Consider the following 15,295-nt stretch of genomic DNA (forward strand, 5'->3'; position numbering starts at 1 on the left):
CTATATTCATTAGGGAGATTGGTCTATAGTTTTCTTTTTCCATTTTTGACCTGCCTGGCTTTGGAATCAGTATCATGTTTGTGTCATAAAAGGAATTTGGTAGAACTCCCTCTTTGCTTATTATGTCAAATAGTTTGTATAGTATTAGGATTAGCTGTTCTGTGAATGTTTGATAGAATTCAGTTGTGAATCCATCAGGTCCAGGGGATTTTTTCTTAGGGAGTTCTTTGATGGCCTGTTGGATTTCTTTTTCTGATATGGGATTATTTAAGAATTCTGTTTCTTTTTCTTTTAGTCTAGGCAATTTATATTTTTGTAAATATTCATCTATATCACCTAGGTTGGTATATTTATTTCCATATAGTTCGTCAAAGTAGATTTTAATGATTACCTTAATTTCCTCTTCAATGGAGGTGAGGTCCCCCTTTTCATCTTTGATGCTATTAATTTGCCTTTCTTCTTTCCTTTTTCAATTAGATTGACCAGTACTTTGTCTATTTTGTCTGTTTTTTCAAAGTACCAGCTTCTTGTCTTGTTTATTAGTGCAATAGTTCTATCACTTTCAATTTTATTATTTTCTCCCTTAATTTTTAGGATCTCTAGTATGGTTTTCTTCTGGGGGTTTTTAATTTGTTCTCTTTTAAGTTTCTTGATTTGCATTTACAATTCATTGATCTCTGCCCTCCATAATTTGTTAATATATGCACTCAGGGATATGAATTTACCTCTGATTACTGCTTTGGCTGCAGCCCATATGGTTTGAAAGGATGTCTCACCATTGTCATTTTCCTCGATGAAATTATTAATTATTTCTATGATTTGTTCTCTAATTAACCAATTTTGGAGTATCATATTATTTAATTTCCTATTAATTTTTGATTTGGTTCTCCATGTACACTTACTGATCATTATTTTTATTGCCTTATGATCTGAAAAGGTTGAATTTATTATTTTTGCTTTTCTGCATTTGTATGCCATGTTTCTGTGACCTAGTGTATGATCTATCTTTGTTAATGTGCCATGTGGTGCTGAGAAGAAGGTGTATTCCTTTTTGTCCCTATTTATTTTCTCCATATGTCTATTAACTATAATTTTTCTAAGAATTCATTCACATATTTTACCTCTTTCTTATTTATTTTTTGGTTTCATTTATCTAAATTTGATATGGGATTATTTAAGAATTCTCTTTCTTCTCTTGTTAGTCTAGGCAGTTTATATTTTTGTATATATTCATCCATATAGCCTAGATTGGTATATTTATTTCCATATAATTGGGCAAAGTAATTTTTATTGATTGCTTAAATTTCCTCTTCATTGGAGGTGAGATCCCCCTTTTCGTCTTTGATGCTGTTAATTTGTTTTTCTTCTTTCCTTTTTTAAATTAGATTGACCAGTACTTTGTCTATTTTGTTTGTTTTTTTCAAAGTACCAGCTTCTAGTCTTATTTATTAAATCAATAGTTCTATCACTTTCAATTTTATTAATTTCTCCCTTAATTTTTAGGATTTCTAGTTTGTTTTTCTTCTGGGGGTTTTTCATTTGTTTGCTGTCAAGTTTTTTGATTTGCATTTTCAATTCTTTGATCTCTGCCCTTCTTAGTTTATTAATATATGCACTCAGGGATATGAATTTTCCTCTGATTACTGCTTTGGCTGCATCCCATAAGGTTTGAAAGGATGTCTCTCCATTGTCATTTTCCTCGATGAAATTATTGGTTGTCCTTTTCCTTTTGGTCTGATTTTCTTTGGAGGCCATGTTTCATCTTCTTCACCTCATATTTTATCTGCTTTGCCTCATCTTTCATCTCCTTTGCCTCATTTTCCAGCTGATTGATTTTGGCTTTCAAGACACTATTTTCTTGTTTTAGTTCAAGTGCCTCTGTTTCCAGATGACTAATCTTAGTTTTTAAGTTCTTTTCCCAATTGTCTTCAGCCTCTCTTAATTGTGTTTTGAATTGCATTTTGAATTCTTCCAAAGCCTGTATCCAATTCACTGGGATTTCTGATTTTTCCTTTGATGATCCCTCCCCCTCTGTTTCGTTTGCTCTTTGCTCATTACCTGTGCAGAAGCTGTCTGTTGTAATTTCTTTTTTCTTTTTCTGTTGTTTGCTCGAGTTTACCCCTTCTTTGCTCCCCATATTTGTCTGTGCTTTTGCTCCTCTCATTTTTTTTTGTTTTGTTTTGGGGCTGTCAGTCTCCCCTCTTGGAGCTTTGTCAGATCTCTTGGTATAGTCTCTAGGGGAGGAATGTTAGCTTCCCTGTCCTCTGGAGGCTTTTGATCGGATTAAGTTCAACTGGGTTGGGCTGTATGTGCTCTGAGGCCAAAGACTCCTGGAAGGCTGGGCCACCCAGGTTCTCTCCAGTTCTCTTCAGCTGCTTCTTCACTATCCACAAGGTTCCCCAGTGCCTTTGCCTGTCTCCCTGAGCTCTGCAGAGTCCTGATGGGATTAGGTTCAACTGGATTGGTCTGGATGTGCCCTGAGGCTATGGTGAGACTGGAACCAGATGGACGGACCCAGCCATGGCCCTGGTCTCTCCCTGGCTTTCTCCCCGCTGTCCATGCTCGACGCTCCGAGCCCAGCGCCTTGCTGTTCACAAAGTAGACCCTCCAAACCATCACCTTTGCCCACTCAGAGGTTTCCGCTGCCACTAGGGGCTCATCCCTCTGGGTTGAGGGGAAGGAGTCCTGGGACCTTTCCTCTGCCTTCCCCTTAGACCTGAATATTCTCAGATTCAGGCTTTTGGGGGGCATACCTTTTGATTTGAGTCCAGAAGGAAGGTTCCCTGCCTCTGTCCTATTGTTCAGTTTGAATTTAGGTGTCCTAGGAGCATTCAGTTTATAATCAGTAAGAAAGGATTTTCTGAGGTGTGAACTTTTGCTGCTTGCTAAGGCACCATCTTGACTCCGCCCCCTCCTCGATGAAATTATTGTTTCTATAATTTGTTCTCTAACGAACCAATTTTGGAGTATCATATTATTTAATTTCCAATTAATTTTTGATTTGGTTTTCCATAGAACCCTTGCTGATTGTTATTTTTATTGCCTTGTGTTCTGAAAAGGCTGCATTTATTATTTCTGCTTTTCTGCATTTGTATGCCATGTTTCTGTGACCTAGTGTATGGTCAATCTTTGTGAATGTGCCATGTGGTGCTGAGAAGAAGGTGTATTCCTTTTTGTTCCTATTTATTTTTCTCCATATGTCTATTAACTCTAATTTTCCCAAGATTTCATTTACTTCTTTTACCTCTTTCTTATTTATTTTTTTATTTGATTTATCTAAATTTGATAATGGTTGGTTCAGATCTCCCACTAATATGGTTTTACTGTCTATTTCCTCCTTTAATTCTCCTACTTTCTCCATTAGAAATTTGGGTGATAGACCATTTGGTGCATACATATTGATTAGTGATAATTCCTCATTGTCTATACTCCCTTTTATCAGAATATATTTAACTTCCCTATCCTTTTTGATCTGGTCTATTTTTTGCTTTGGCTTTGTCAGATATCGTGATTGTAACTCCTGCCTTTTTTCTATCAGTTGAGGGCCATCCTTTAATTCTAACCTTGTGAGTATCAACCCGCCTCATATGTGTTTCTTGAAGACAACATATGGTAGGGTTTTGGATTCTAATCCAATCTGCTATTTGTCTATGTTTTATGGGTGAGTTCATCCCATTCACATTCAAAGTTATGATTGTCACTTGTGGACTCCCTGGCATTTTGATATCCTCCCCTAATTCTGACCTTTCTTCTTTAGCTATAACCTTTTAAAACAGTGATTTACTTTAGATCAGTCCCCCTAGTCCTCTCCCTTGGTATGCTTCATTTTCTGGCCCCTCCTTTTTGTTCCCTTCCCCTCCCTCATCTCCTTCCCTCCCTTTTAATACTCCTTCCCCCCTCCCCCTCCTTAATTTCCTCTTCTCTCTTGCCCTGTTTGATAAGATAGAATTCAGGATCCTAATGGATTTAGATGTTCTTCCACCTCAGAGTTGATTTCACTGAGAGTAAGGTTTAAGTAACACCACTTCGCACTCTCTTATTCTGCTTTTCATTTGAGAATTCTTCCCCTACCCTTCCCATGTGTATCTTTGTGTGGGAAAGATTATTCTATTTAGTTCCGCCCTCTATTTCTTGAAGTAAATATGAGTATCCTCAATGATTCTCCCCTCCCTTTTTCTTTCTTTCCCCCCTTTCACCAAATCATCTTGATGTCCCAATCTTTCCCTATGTGTGATTCTTCTAACTACTCTTATGATGCATACAGTTTTTGAGAGTTACACATTACCTTTTCCCCACATATTAATATATATAATTTGATATAAATGTAGTCCTTATAGAAAAGAATTTGACTTAACAAAAAAGATAAGATTCTTCTCCTTTTGCCTTTCTTTCATATTTACCTTTTCATGTTTGTCTTCTTCTCTGCAATTGGATGTCGGATTTTCCACTAAGTACCGGTCTTTCCTTAGCAAATACTTGGAAATCCCATACTTTACCCTGGAAGTATATAGTCAGTTTTGATGGGTAGTTGATGCTTGGTTGGAGACCCAGCTCTCTTGCCTTTCTAAATATTGTATTCTATGCTTTGTGGTCTCTTAGTGTGTTAGCTGCTAAGTCATGTGTGATCCTTATGGGGGCCCCTCTATATCTGAAGCTCCTATTCTTGGCTTCTTGTAGGATGTTCTCCTTAGCTTGGAAGCTCTTGAATTTGTCGATTACATTCCTGGGGGTTGTCTTTTGGGGATTTAGTATAGAGGGTGTTCTATGAACTCTTTCTCTTTCTATTTTTTCCCCTTGCTTGAGAATATTGGGGCAATTCTCTTCTATAATTTCCTGTAGTACAGCATCAAGGTTTTTGTTTATCTCTGATTTTTCGGGTAGACCAATGATTCTCAAGTTTTCTCCCCTTCCTCTGTTTTCCTGGTCTGTCACCTTGTCAGTGAGATATTTTAGGTTTTCTTCTAATTCATTAATTTTTTTACTTTGCTTTATTAATTCTTGTTGTTTTGCAAGTTCACTGTCTTCCAGTTGCTTAATTCTGGTCTTTAGGGACTGGTTTTGGTTTTCAGCTTGGTCTGCTCTTCTGTTAGATGCTTCCAGCTCTTTCTCCAATTGTGAGGTCTTGTCTGTCAGACTGCTGACCTCTTTCTGGGCCATTTTTCTTGCCAGAAGGTTTCCATCTTTTGGACAAGCTCCAATTTGAGTTCTTCCAGAGCTTGTGGATAATTTCCATTTTTGGGGGGGCATGTTTTGATTTTGTTTGAATTTCATCCTCTTTCTCTTCTTTTCCTTGGGTATTCCTGCCATAAAAGTTTTCAATAGTCACTTTTTCCCCTTTCTTCTTGGAGGCTTGATTTTGGGCAATGTGAGCCATCCCTTTGGTGGTTAATTTCCCCTTTCCTTTTTGGTCTGAAGTCTGGGTGATAGGGGTGGATTTTCTGTGGATTTAGGTTGCCTCAGACTAGTTCTTCCCAGCCTCTGAGATTTTTTAGCGCGCCCACCCCCATGCTCAGCATGCCCACTCCCGTGCTCAGTTCACCTGCCCCCGTGCTCTGTGGTCTCTTCTCACAGGTGTGCAGGAATCTCCTGTAAAACTGCTCTGAGGGGTGGATCTCTGGTATTCCCTGTCAGTTTCTAGGGAGCCTGGCGTGCCCCCCGTCCCACTACAGTGAGGGGCAATGCTTCAGCCTTAAGCAGTTTTTACAGAATCTCGAGACTCCCCACTGTTCACAGTTTGAAGGGGCCCCGCGGTCTGCATGCTCTGCTGTGCGCAGGGTTCTCCCATGAAACCACCCTGAGAGGTCATTCCCTAGCAGTCTTTAGATCCCAAAGACTGGTGTTCCTCACTCACTCGCTGTCCTGGTGAGCGCTCTGATCCCCTACTCTGATTCCATTGGGGATGTGGGGGGTGGGGAAAGGGCGGATCAGTTCATGTTTTTGTGCAAGCTTTTCCTCCTTCTTATTGTGTGGCAATGTTCAAACCCCACGTACCTTCGTTTCTGTGGGGTACTGGAGAGTCCCTCCGTTCTACCAAAGATGATTTTTATGCTCTTTTGAGGTAGTCTATTTCATTCAGTCCTGGGGAGAGGAAGCAATTTGCATCTAGATTGCAGCCATGTTTACCCAGAAGTCTGTTTTTTATTTTCTTTTGACAATTGATTCACATTCTTCATAATTCAGCCATGTATCCCTGGGTGATTATGTGACCAAGGATGAGGGAATGGAATAAGGTTGGGCAGAAGTGGAGGATATTTGTCACCTGACTGGGGTAGAATGATATTTAGTGTCCCAAAGACATGGGGGTGGGTGAGGCATAGTTTAGGGGACAAGGAGATGTCCTAGATTAAAACCCAATGGTATCAGAGCATAACGGAAAGATGTATATTTGTGTTTATCTCAAAATCTAGGGAAGAATCCAAAGGAAATATTTCTCTCAGGGGTCTTTCCTTATCGAAGGTCTCTGATACCCAGAGTCACCTTTTCCTTACCATTACAAGGATACAAGTAAGAAAAGGAATTTTCCTGTTTTCTCTTTGTCCAAAGGACACTCAGGGTCCCATGCCAAGATGAAGCTTGAAGGCTTTTTTAGTTAGTGCAGCTTGGTGATCTGTCTCTGTCTCTGTCTCTCTTTCTCCCTTCCCGCCCCTCTCTTTCTCTCCCTCTCTAACTTTTACTAATAAATTAATATAAATTAATATTTTATTTTATTTTATTTTATTTTATTTATTATATTATATTTATTATATTATATTTATTTATTAAAAAAAGGGGATCTTTTTTAATCTTTAGTAAAAATTTGAACTCACTTCTTCCCAAGTTCATACTCAGTACTCTATTCCTTGTGCCATCTAATTATCTCATATCATGAGATCTTGGGCTGGTATTTGAAATTTATTTACCACTCCCATCAAATGGAAACAATATTTGCCCTAGGGGATGTGTGAGAATCAATAAGGTAATGTCAATGAAAGTGCTTTTTAAACTTTAAAATGTGATAATCATTATCAGTCTTCAAAGAAAAGAAAGGGAAAGATGAGATGATAAAACATTTTACATCCAGAGATTTATATAAAATTGAAAACAGAAGGCTATAAGGAAAGGATAATGGGTTGCACTTGAAATAATTAGCTAATAGCTGTGTTAATTTGTTGATGGAGCTGAAGTAATTGGTTGGAGACAGAATGTAGGCCCACCAGGTAGGCCTAACTTGTAGATGATTGTATAACACAATCTGACTGCTTGTAAGTTCTTATAAAACAGAAACAGGTTTATTAAACTTCTCAAATTCAAAGAATAGGGTGGTGGCCAGGGTAGAGGTGTATCTAATCTAGGTATTCTAATTTTCTCCATCCAAATCCCACTATGAGTCCTTATGGAAAATTTTGGAACTCCCTTTCAGTTCAGTGGGTGCGACTATACCTTTCCTGCAAACTCATGAATCAGACTTCTGCAAAACATACTACCTGTCTTCTCTCTTACACACTGAAGAAAGTGTCACTAATTCAAATCAACCTTCCTCTGATTTCTGGGATCCTGAAATGCTGCCAAGGGTGTGAGCACCAATGTGTGGGTGAAGGCCCACACCCAAAGACCAGACAATTGCTTTCATTATGCTAATTCTATTCCTTAGGCACTTTCTAGATTGCCACCTCTCTACTGAGTGAATTAAGCTATAGCTTCGGAAAGAGCTTTTGAAATGCCCTCCTGCCCTAAATCTTTGACTTCACTATTTTCCCAAGCTCTAAATTTCCCAGTCATTGTCTTGGCCTAGGGCATTATGGTAAATGTCAACACCCTAGTAAGAGTCCTTGAAAATGTTAAAACCCTAGGAGGAATATTATTAGGTGTAAAATGATCAGATTAGTTAGCTATTACTTTCTTCAAACTCTGAGACAATGAACATCAAAACAAGTGGGCCAAGGAAAGAGTAGGTCCCTTTGAAAGGGACAAACATTGGTGGTGATGTTATAGGAAGGAGAATTTGAGGTGCTGTTGAACCTGGAGGCAGAAGATGAACAACATGGATCTTCAGAACCCTGGCGATTTTCTTGGGACAAAATGACTGCTAAATTTGAACCATCATTGAGTGTGTTGTACAAAGAAAGGTGTAGTAGCATATTATGGATCAGGCTATTTGGTATGTGCTACATAAGGAAATGGAAAAGTTGCACAAGACAGACTCTTGACCCTAGAAGGCATGCAGTGACTGGTATTGCCCATGGTTTTGGGCCAGGGTCTTGCACTCCTTTTGTCTTCATTGTGATGTCTGAGGCTGTAAGAGTTGGTACTGAGTCAAGTTGCTCCAGCATTGGAGAAATAAGTAACAATGGCTCTCAGGTCAGATAGAGCCTGGAGCTTCCTTAAAAAATACAAAGAAGTAGAGAATGGGTGAGCCCTGAGGGACCAGGATGATTTGAGGACTAGTAATCCCAGGGAAGAGAGTACTAAAAAGGGGTAGGAGGACTGAAGACTAACTTTTGTTTGTTATCTATTAGATTTCTTATCTATTAGAAACTCAAGTTTTTCAACCTTTAACAAATCTCTCTCTAGTACCTACTACATGTAATATGTGTTTTCTGTCTTGAGGATCAACATATATCATATTCTAAATGCACATATGGCTGAATTTGTTACAAAAAATGTCTGGAGACATAGGCCATTTGGAAAATATACGTTTGAAATTTCTTGTGTTGTACATGTGACATACTCTAGAGTTAAACTCCGTGCTGGAAGAGAACTGGTCCTTTTTAAAAATCTCTTCCTTTTGCAGATGAGGAAATGAAGGCACAAAGAATCAAGATCTGAGAAGAACTAGTCTTCTCAATATAAACTCCATTAGTCTTTCCAACACTGACAAGACCTCAACATTGTGTCAACATAGATCTAAAATGCCTAAACCTAAATCTAAAAAGACATTTAGTAAGAAGCACTTGATGATGAATATGATAATGATAGGCTAACATTCATATAGGGCCTGCTATGTGCCAACACTTTGCAAAGTACTTTATAATTATGATCTCATTTGATCCTTACAAGTGTCAACTGGATTTTTTTGAATCACAGTTTCAGACTGAACAATAGACCTTAAAATGCTTAATGATCCCAGTTTAGCTGGGACTAGTGGACTTAAGCAAATGTTAAGTACCCTTTTGCCTTAGTAGTTTTTCCCATTGAATCAAAGTCCTCTCCCAGGTAGCCCAGCCTTTTGCTGGACCCTTCCCTTTAGTACCCATTGTAAAGCATCAGTTTTCCCCTGACAATTCTGTCTTGGACCTCTCATTTCCTTGTAGTCATGGTAAAGCCAATCAATCATTCTTCCCTGTCCTTAGTTCCCCAAAAGGTATATAAGATCCCCAAATTCTATTATTCTTTACAGAATCTTCTAGTGTGTTGATCCTCCCAGAGATACTGTCTCCAGAGTCCCAGACTACTAAAAGCCCCAGTTTTGACTCTGTGTAGTATCTTGGCACCTGACTGTGTGTAGCAGCTGATTATTATGGACCTAGCTCTCTCCTGATTAAAGACTTGGTGTTTCTGACTACTTTAGTTGTTCTGTGTTTTTCCAGGTTGACCCACCAACCCTGGGAGTTAGTTAGACATTATTGTGATCCACATTTTATGGTTGAGGACACTGACACAGTGATATATCTAGAATGACATATTACATTGGTGATGCTGACTATGGATTAATTATATGGAGTCATTAAGTCAAAGTTTCTCCATCAAGAGGCATAGAGTTTCACATTTAAAATAAATGTCTCGTGGAGAGCCAAGTCAGACTTAAGGGAGAAGTTTGAAGAATGGACACTGACCCCAAACAATATACATGGCTGGCACCATTGGATAAAGCTCAGGAATTCTAACTCTTTCTGAAGTCCTTAGGAACAAAGTAGCATATTTACCTTTAATTCTGATAAGTCATGAATACCTCCTCATGATTAGAAATATTATTTAACAAGCAGCTGAAATGACTTAGATCCACCATTCCCTGGAAATTAAATAAAGACCTTTTCAAGCTATGTTAATTCAGCTACTTCCAGTAAAGCAGTTTTAAACTGAAAAAAAAAAAAACCAAACAAACCAAAAAACTACAGAACTATAAATAGTCAGAAAAACTACTCTTTAATTATGGATAGGAGTTCAGTGCTTAGTTAGGTCTTTTCACAGAGCTGAGTGCTATAAATCCACACAGAGTACCCAGACTCTGGCAGTTCTGGTCATTGAACTCCTGAGATTGCCAAGAGCAAAAGATTGATAGCTCCAAAGGTCAAAATAATTTGGGGAACTTGTATATCTTTTGAGAAACTGAGGGACAGGGAAATATGATGGATTGACATTACCATAGCTACAAGGAAATGGGAAGTATACTGACAAGCTTGGGAAAGAACCTAGAGCCAGCGGCTGTGTCAGAGAAGTGGCTACTTACAATGGATACTAAAAGGATGGTCCCAGCCCAGGTGAGGGTCTTTTAGGGAAAGGGTCTCTGATATAATGGGAGAGACTACTAGGATAAAGGATATTTTAGCATTTGATTAAACTTTTTAAACTATACCTAGTTAAGTCCATGAAATATCTTGAGGTCAATTTTTTTTCAGTCTGAAACTGCTAGTCTGAGACTCCCTTCAGGGTGGATTCTCAAGAGAACAAAGGACAAGTTTTGGGGTCTCCATCTTTCAAGCTGACTAAACTGGGGATTAATCAGATACTACTGTGCTACAAGTTTGGGGATTCCTAGATTCCACATTAACAGCAGTTATTTAGAATTGAGAATCCCGGCTAAGTATAGAATGCTAGAGCCATAAGGGACCTTCGAAATTGCCCAGTCCAATCTGTCCACTTTCCAGGTGAGGAAATTGAGAGTTAGATAGGATACTCAGACTTATGTGCTATTTGCTCAGGCTCATATAGGTAGTTAGGAATAAATGTTAGATTAAGACCTACTTCTTCTTAATATTAATCTTGCCCCTTTCCCCATAAGTTACTATTCTTTTTTTGAAATAAAAGCATGTTTAAAAAAAATTTAGGATCAATATGAAAAACGAAAAGGAAGTTATTCTTAGCCACCATACAAAATAGAGAATTTGGAAAATTGGGCACTTAGGAATGACCTGGACACCCAGAGAAGATAGTTATTTCTGGGTCTCAAGAGGCACTTCTTTAAGCTTTGGGGAGTTGCTGATAGCCCCCTCTGAATATGCATGGTCGTATTTATTGTTGACTTGTTTAACAGGAAAAAAAACTCAATATGGATAACAGCTAGGCTAGCAATAAGTTATATGGGTTGAATTGATGTATTTATTTTCCCTTTTAAAACATTTTTAATATTTCATTTGTAAATCTATATTTTGTTTTTTAGATTCCACAAGATGACCCCACGTCCTATAAGCCTTGGTCCATCTCTGTAGCCTAATGCTTGAGTTCCAGAAGATGACATAACTATCTGATGAATTTAAAGACTGCCATTCACCAATATAAATGTTTCTGTTTTTAAATCCATAGAAAAAATATTTAATTCTTAAATACAGTTATACTTACTTTAGTAATCTTAGAATCTCAAAATGCATAAGCAATTAAACTTTTTTCCTATTAAAACTTTAAATAAAATCTTACTTTTTAATATATTATTTTTTAATTATGCTAATGGAAAAATGAGTAGTATTTGGCCAGGTAAATAAAAGAGAAAAAGGAGATATGAAACTCATTGCTATTTTTTAAGTAAAGTTGTGAGAATAGAAAACAAGTTATTTTCTTATAACTAGTAAAAATTTCCATGTGATATCATTAAAATGAACTGTTTCAGTTGAATTTTTCTTTTGCAAACTTGGAGAATGTGTTAAGGAGAGCAAACTAATGCAGCAAGAACAGCCAGTCAGAAGTCCAAATTATAGGAATCATTACCTTTATTACTGACTAGCGGGGTGGCCCCAGAGGTGAGGGAGAGGGAAGTATACTAAAGGAAGGAATTGGTAGTTTTCAACACAGCATACATATGTGTCTTTATTAGGATTCTGCAGAGCAAGCAAGCAATAAATCACAGAGGTAGACTTTATACTTTTAACAACTTCTCAGGATTTCAGTGTTTATCATTGGGGGGGTTGGGGTGGGGGGGTATTAGTCCTGCCATAAATTTAACCCTAGGGTAGACTGTGTCTGAATTCGTGGGGAAACCTGCAGCTTTCAGAGGAGACCAGCAGGCATTGGCTGAAAATGTGGTTTTTGTTTCCTTCCCTGAAGGCTTCCTGGACATGCCTAGGACTGGGGGTTTTTGTCTGCCTCAAATGATTATTTAAAAAATCCCAAAATTTTGCCTTTTATGTTAGGATTAATATTAAGTATGGGTTCCAAGACACAAGAGTGGAAAAGGCTAAGCAACTGAGTTCAAATGAGTTGTCCACGGTAGTGGTTAGGAAGTATCTGAGATGAGATAAGAACCCAAGACCTCCTATCTTTAGGCCTGACTCTCTACCACCACTCCATAAAGAAAACTTCTCTGACTGGGAATTGAACCTATAATTTCATTATATAACATATATAATTAAACTCTATGGGACAATATATAGTTTTTGTTTACATGTGTTTTCTGTTCCTGTTATTGATTTCCTCAACAAAATTTCATAGACATATCCATTTATACAGTAAGAGTGAGACTTTAAGATAATAATTTCATGTCATGTTTAAAATTATGGTTTTAAGAAAATAAGGTTTTGCCTATTAAATATATTATTAATGCCTCTGTCTTTAAGTTAATCTTATACCTCCTTTCAAATTGAACTCTTTATTAAGACAAACAAAAACTGAAGCAAAAACATCTAATAGAAAGAATGTCCAATCCTATCTATAATCAGAGAGGAAGGAAATATGACTCATTATCTCTTCTTTAGAGTCTTCTCTAATTTTTCTACTAAGTAGAGTTCAACATCTTGTTGGTGATCTTTATATTACACTGGTCATTGTGTTTATTGTTCTTTTAGTTATGCCTCTTCTTGTACTATATTTGTTCATTTTCCATTTTTTTAAAAACAGAAAAGTGGAAAGTAAATCTTGGTCACAATATATACATTGAAGAAGTTCTTGGGAAATGTGTGTAAAATGTATACATTCAAGTATATTCAAGTATACCAGATAATTTAAATGCAATGAAAACAGTAGAAGAGAAAGAGACTAATTAGGAATAAATAATATTCTCTCGATGACCTCTGATATTTCTTCTGATGTTGAACTTCTGTAATTCTTTCAAATTGCAAGCCTGGGATTAGGCTATCTTCACTATCACTATATTGAGACATTAAAGATGACTTCCACATCCTTAGCTGTAGGGAGAAGGGAGTAACTGCTGAATTTAGCTTTCTTCTCCTGTCTCAAACAGTCTTTTTTTGGGTCAAATTCCACTGACTTCCAGATATGTACCCCTCAAACACATTCTCTACATGGGCGTGAATGAATGTGACCAATTCCACAAACTCGATTCTATCTCTTCTTCTTTTCTTCAGAAGATTGTCCCTATACTCATCCTTCATTTCTCTATAATCTTTACTTTCTCTCTACCAGTTACTTCTCTATTGTGTACAAATACATTGAAGGCTTTTCCTTCTTGTAAAAACAAAAACCAAAATCCTTAATAGACTCTACCATTTCCTTGACCTCTATATCTCCCTTTTCAGGGACAAAACTGTTAGAACTATGGGTTCCACTTCAATGTTGTTGTTTAATCATTTTCAATCATGTCCAACTATATATGACTTATTTTGGGGTTTTCTTGGTAAAGATACTGGATTTTTTTTTGCCATTTCATTATCCAACTCATTTTATAGATGAGGAAACTGAGGCAAACTGTTTAACTGACTTGCCTGGGGTACCTGAAAATCATGATAAAAAAATAAGCCTAGGCACCATATCACAAGAAATTATCAAAGAACACTGCCATGATATGCTTGAACCAGAGGGTAAAACAGAAATTGAAAGAATCCACAGATCACCAAGTATATTAAATCCCCAAATAACAATTCCCAGGTATATTATAGCCAAATTCAAGAGCTCCCTGGCCAAAGAAACAATATTGAAAGCAGCCAGAAAGAACACAATTCAAATATCATAGAGTCCCAGTCAAGATTACACAGGATCTAGCAATTCTGTCCTGAAGGCTTGGAATATGATATGCCAAAATCAAGGGAACTGAGTTTACAACCAAGAATCACCTATCCATCAAAACTGACTATATTCTTTCAGGGGAAAGTGTGGTCATTTAATAAAATATAAGATTCCCAAGCATTTATGATGAAAAGAACAGATCTAAACAGGAAATCTGATGTCCAAATACAAGATTCAAGAGAAGCATAAAAAGGTAATTAAGAAAGAGAAAACTTAAGTGACTCAAAAAGGTCAAATTGTTTATATTCATACATGGAAAGATATTTGTAACTCAAAAATTTACTATTATCATAGTAGTTAAAAGTAGTATATCTAGACAGAGGGTAAGCTGTTTAGGATGATATGTCAAAAATAATGAAAGGGCTTAAAAGGGGATTACATTTAGAGAAATGGGAATAGGTAAGATGGGGTGAATGATATCACATAGAGAGGCATGAGAGAAAAAACCCTATTACACAGGAGGGAAGAATGAGAGTGGTGATGGGAAATACATATTACTCTTATAATTTTCTCAGAAAGGGAATTACAGCCAAATTCATTTGGGTATAGAATCCTACTTTCCCTATTCTGAAGTAGAATGAGTATTAAAAAGGTATGGGGGAGGAGGAGTAATATAAGGGAGTAGGAATTGGGGGGGTGTTTGATTAAAAGATCTTATAAAGAAGTAGGAAGGGAATAGGAAGAGTGGTGGTAGGAAGGAGAGTAATATAAGGGAGCAAAAATTGGGGGAGTGAATAAAAACATAACACGTGTGAAGGAACAGAATGAAAGGAGAAAGTCCCAGCTTAAAAGGGGAAAACAAGATGGAGGGAAATACATAGACTGTAATCATAACTATGAATGTAAATGGGACAAATTCATCTATAGAATGGAAGAAAATAGGCAAGTGGATTAAAAACCAGAATCCTATGATATATTACTTAAAAGAAACACATTTAAGGTAGATGAATACACATACAGTAAAGTAAATGGATGAAGCAGAATCTATTGGGCTTCAACTGAGGTGAAAAAAATAGGAAAAACAATTGTGATGATCTCAGACAAAGCTAAAGCAAAAATAGATCTGTTTAAAAGAGATAAGGAAGGTAATTACATCTTGATAAAAGTTAATATAGACAAAGAAGTAACATCAGAACTTAACATATAT

The 15,295-nt window shown here is 37.1% G+C and overlaps 1 protein-coding gene across 3 annotated transcripts in view; it reads left to right on the plus strand.

Annotated features, from left to right (window-relative positions):
* The window catches only part of LOC107648868 (aldehyde oxidase 3-like), a 159,603-nt gene extending 146,874 nt beyond the window's left edge, over window positions 1-12,729 (plus strand). For all 3 annotated transcript variants that reach the window (XM_056794171.1, XM_007494930.3, XM_056794172.1), the window contains one exon: window positions 11,357-12,729. In XM_056794171.1, coding sequence (XP_056650149.1) covers window positions 11,357-11,410 — 54 coding nt within the window. In that variant the 3' untranslated portion in view covers window positions 11,411-12,729. The remainder of the gene's footprint in view (window positions 1-11,356) is intronic.
* The last annotated feature ends 2,566 nt before the right edge of the window (window positions 12,730-15,295 follow it).

This window comes from Monodelphis domestica, chromosome 4 (assembly GCF_027887165.1).
Source record: "Monodelphis domestica isolate mMonDom1 chromosome 4, mMonDom1.pri, whole genome shotgun sequence".
Classification (NCBI taxonomy): Eukaryota; Metazoa; Chordata; class Mammalia; order Didelphimorphia; family Didelphidae; genus Monodelphis; species Monodelphis domestica.